The sequence below is a fragment of the Rhinopithecus bieti genome, unplaced genomic scaffold (assembly GCF_001698545.2).
Source record: "Rhinopithecus bieti isolate Rb0 unplaced genomic scaffold, ASM169854v2 scaffold_3902, whole genome shotgun sequence".
Taxonomy (NCBI): Eukaryota; Metazoa; Chordata; class Mammalia; order Primates; family Cercopithecidae; genus Rhinopithecus; species Rhinopithecus bieti.
This window is the reverse complement of record NW_016804460.1, coordinates 168,575-172,772: the sequence shown is the minus strand read 5'-3', so window position 1 is coordinate 172,772 and position 4,198 is coordinate 168,575. Positions and strand designations below refer to the sequence as shown.

At 38.8% G+C, this 4,198-nt stretch overlaps 1 protein-coding gene across 1 annotated transcript; it reads right to left on the bottom strand.

Moving 5' to 3' along the window:
- Positions 1-2,167: 2,167 nt before the first annotated feature.
- On the bottom strand, positions 2,168-3,181 carry LOC108527287 (olfactory receptor 11G2-like). Its single transcript, XM_017868467.1, has one exon. The coding sequence runs from the start codon at positions 3,107-3,109 to the stop codon at positions 2,168-2,170; it is 942 nt and encodes a 313-aa protein (XP_017723956.1). The 5' UTR covers positions 3,110-3,181.
- Positions 3,182-4,198: the final 1,017 nt, after the last annotated feature.

The following is a 4,198-nucleotide window of genomic DNA, read 5'->3' as shown; positions in this document are numbered from 1 at the left end:
GGCACATAGAACGTTTAAAAAATACAAAGGCATGTCAAGGGGAATATCTCCTCTCTCTGTCCCCAGAAACCCAATTCTCCTTACTAACAGCAATCACTGTTACTAGTTTCTTCTTCAAGAAACATATTATGTATTTATGGACATAAATATATACATATCTGTACAGTCTTTCTTCTTCATATGAAAGAGAGGCAGATAGAGCACTCCTCCACCTTGCTTTTTAACAATATAGCATAAGGATACATTCATATTAAAAGATACATACAGATCCTCATTTTAAAAAGTTACATAGTATTCCACCCTATGATTATACACTAATTTACCTGATCAGTTCTCAGTGGGAATTTAGATTGATCCAATATTCTTGTACATGTGCCATTTTTCTTGTGTGAGTATACCAGTAAGATAAACATCTAGGATTTTGGAGTTGTTGAGTCAGAGGAAATGACTTTTAAATTTTAATAATTATTGGCATGATATCCTCCATAGATGGTGTATGAATTTATGCTCTACTAGCAAAAACTGCCATTTTTTCCAACTTCATCTTTGATCTTTGTTAATTTTGGGGAAAACCCCATATATTTATTATAGTTTTATTTGCTTTCTCACCTTATGATAAAACAGAGTGTCTTTTTACTTGCTTAAAAGCTTTATACTGTTGGCTTTTTTCAGATATTTGACACTGTTCCTATTGTGCTAATGGTCATGAAGTCTTTGCCTAAGCCAATGTCTAGAAGGGGTTTTCGATGCTATCTTCTAGAATTTTATGGTTGTGCTAATGGCATTTTCTTATTGATCTGAAGATATATTGATATATCAAAGATATTAGTATTTTGTCTATAATATTACCATGAAGAATATTCTGGAAGACATAAATATAAGCTCAATTAAAGAAATAAAGTCAACTTGTTGCTGAAAGGGAAATAGAAAACTTTAGATTTTGCCCTAAGGTTATGACCTTGTGTAACTTGCAAGGGCAAATACAAATAAAAAAAAATAAAAGGCTTAATTATCCCTGTTGAAAATAAGGGAAGAGACTTTCTTCTCTCCCTTTGCATAGAGCATTTATTTTAGAAAACTTGTAATTTTTTGGTGAAGATGTATGTAAATTTTTTTTTTCCTTATCTTAGGGATGGGGTCTCACTCTTGCTCAGGCTGGAGTACAATGGTGCAGTCATAGCTTGTTGCAGCCTTGAACTTTTGGGCTCAAGTGATTTTCCTACCTCAGCCTTCTGAGTAGCTAAGGCTACAAATATGTGCTACACCCAGCTAATTTTAAAATTATTTATTTTGTAGAGGTGGATCTCACTATGTTGCCCAGGCTGGTTTGAGCCCAAGCTGGTCTCGAACTCCTGGTCTCAAGCGATCCTCTTGCCTCAGGCTCCCAAAGTGCTGGCATCAGAGGTATGAGCAACTGCACCTGGCCTATAAATTTTTGCAAAAGCTAAACAAGCCTCTGGTTAGCTTTATGACCCAGGAATGTCTTTCTCAAGGACCTCAAAAAAGGAAGTTAGTGCTCCCATCTCCCTGTTTCTGTGAAAGGGTAGAACCCTAATTTTGGCAGTCTAATTTTTAAATTGCAAAACGATTTCCTGTCATAAAGATATGAATTTATTTTTCCTTTGTATAAAGTCAATGAGCAAATACCAATGGTCACTCCAATTACCAGGTGAACCCAGGGTGAACTATGTGTGATAAATTGTGCTGTCAAGTCCTCTTGAGGACTAGTTATTGTTTATTTTGAGAACATACATGTATTGGGTTGTATTTACTTTGCTATGTGAAAGGGAGAGATGTATTTCTGTCCTTGCAGTCTCTCAGTGGATTGTTTGTGATATGTATCACATTCTGGTTTAATACTTATTCAATAATAAAACTACTTTCTTTCTCTTACAGTTTTGTGGAGAAGTTTTCTGGGTTGGTAAGAGATTTGTTTTTAGTTATATTTCCCCAACAAACTCAACCCAATTTTTTCAATTTACAGGCCTATCATTTGTAAAATTAAAGAGATAGAATACATATTTGACGTTTCTTGTAGCCCTATGAGTTCTAGAAAATAAAACACTACAGTATATAAAGTTCAAAAACAATATAAACAATTTTCTGAGTGATATGTTTCTTTAAATAAAGAAGATTCTGTCTCTCAAAATCTTGTAAACTAAGACTCTTAATTTTGTGTTCTCAGTATTTTCCTCATTGCATGTTTCATTTCCTTGTTCCTCAGGCTGTATATGACAGGATTAATAAGGGGAGTAACCACAGAATAGAACAGAGTCACAATCTTCTGCATTCCAGCTTCATGCCCAGATGCTGGGCTCACATACATGACCATCACTGAGCCATAGAACAGTGAAACCACAGCCAGGTGGGAGCCACAGGTAGAGAAAGCCTTTCTTCTTCCAGATGCTGAAGGAACCCTCAACACAGCTCTCAGGACCAGAGCATAGGACCCCACGATGAAGAGAAAGGGAATAAATAGAAGTAGAGAACTTAAGGTGGAGCTAGTCAACTCTAGTAGAGGGGCTCTGGTACAGGTGAGGGCTAACAGAGGACCTGGGTCACATAGGAAGTGGTCAATAATTCTAGATCCACAGAAGGTCATTTGAGAAATGACACTGATAGGAATCAGGAACCACAAGAAACCAAGTACCCAGCAGCTGCCCACAAGAATGTTGCAGAGATGTTTGGTCATAATAGTCAAATAGTGTAGAGGCCAGCAGATGGCAAGGTATCGGTCAAATGCCATAGCTCCCAGGAAAAAGCATTCTGTAGAACCCAAGGAGAAAAAAAAGTAGAACTGGAGGAAGCACCTAGAGAAGGAGATGATCTTGGTGTCAGAGAGAAAGTTGGCCAGCATGCTGGGGACTGTAGAGGTGACATAACAGATCTCTAGGAAAGAGAAGTTGGCGAGCAAGATGTACATAGGGGTGTGGAGTCTTTGATCCCAGTGCACAGCACAGATGATGGAACCATTGCCCATGAGGGTCAGGAGGTATACAACAGTGAAGAGCACAAAAAGGAGGATCTGCCCCTCCCTGGGGCAAGGGAAGCCCAGGAGGATGAAGCCAGTGAAGGTGCTGGAGTTGCTGGGGGTGTTGAAGATTTTCATGTGCCTGTGACCTGTAAAATCACTAGCAATTATTGGATGACAGTGCAAGGATAGATGGGAACTCAGATTTATATTTAAGCTATCTCTGGGAATGCAATAAGCACATCTATCAATAGTGACTCTCTCTCTCTATACACACACACACACACACATTTGATTCAGGGTCTTGCTCTGTTGCCCAGGCTACAGTGCAGTGGCGCAATCATGACTCACTGCAGCATTGACCTCCCCAGCTCAAGCAATCCTGCCTCAGCCTCCTGGGTAGCTGGGACCACCATGTGGTATGTGCCACCATACCAAGAAAATTTCAAAAGTATTTGTAGAGAAGGAGTCTTCCTATATTGCTCAGGCTGGTCTTGTCAATTAATCCTCGTGCCTTGGCCTCCCAAAATGCTGAGATTACCATCCTGAGCCACCTGTGCCTGGCCAGTAGTGACTATTTTTGTCTAATCCTGAAATATTGTCCACTTGGACAATAGTTGTTGGTCTGTAAAATATACTACAAGTCAGTATCATGAATAAACACAGAAGTTTCCTTATTGTGAAATGTATGGAAACATGCATAATACATAAATATACATCTTAATAAAAGATCATAATGGAAACATCATTGTAACTACCACTGAGGTCAAGAAATAAAATATTGCGTCCTAGAATCTTCTCACATGCCCCATCCCCATCACTCTCTGCCCTTCCCTCCCTCTAATCATAACCCTCTTTCTTCTTTATGATCATCACTTCCTTGTTTTTCTTTACAATTTAGTAACTAAGCACACACCTCTAAACAATAGTACAGTATTATGTTTTGCTTGCTTTTGTTCTTTGCATAAATGAAATCATACTATTATACGTTTGGATGGTTTCTTTGTTCAACAGTAAGTTTGTGAAAGTCATGTTGTTGTATATGTCTGTATTCTGACAATTTTTTACTGCTCTATACTGTTACATTGCAAGAATGAACCATAACTTTTTAAAAAGATTGAGATAGGGTCGCTCTCTGTCACTCAGGCTGGAGTGCAGTGCACCATCTTGGCTCACTGCAGCCTCTGCCACCCGGGCTCAAGAAATCTTCCCTCCTCAGCCTCCTGA

Bases quoted from the DNA above. Each gene is read 5' to 3' on its own strand.
- LOC108527287 (XM_017868467.1), bottom strand. From the start codon at position 3,109: ATGAAAATCTTCAACACCCCCAGCAACTCCAGCACCTTCACTGGCTTC.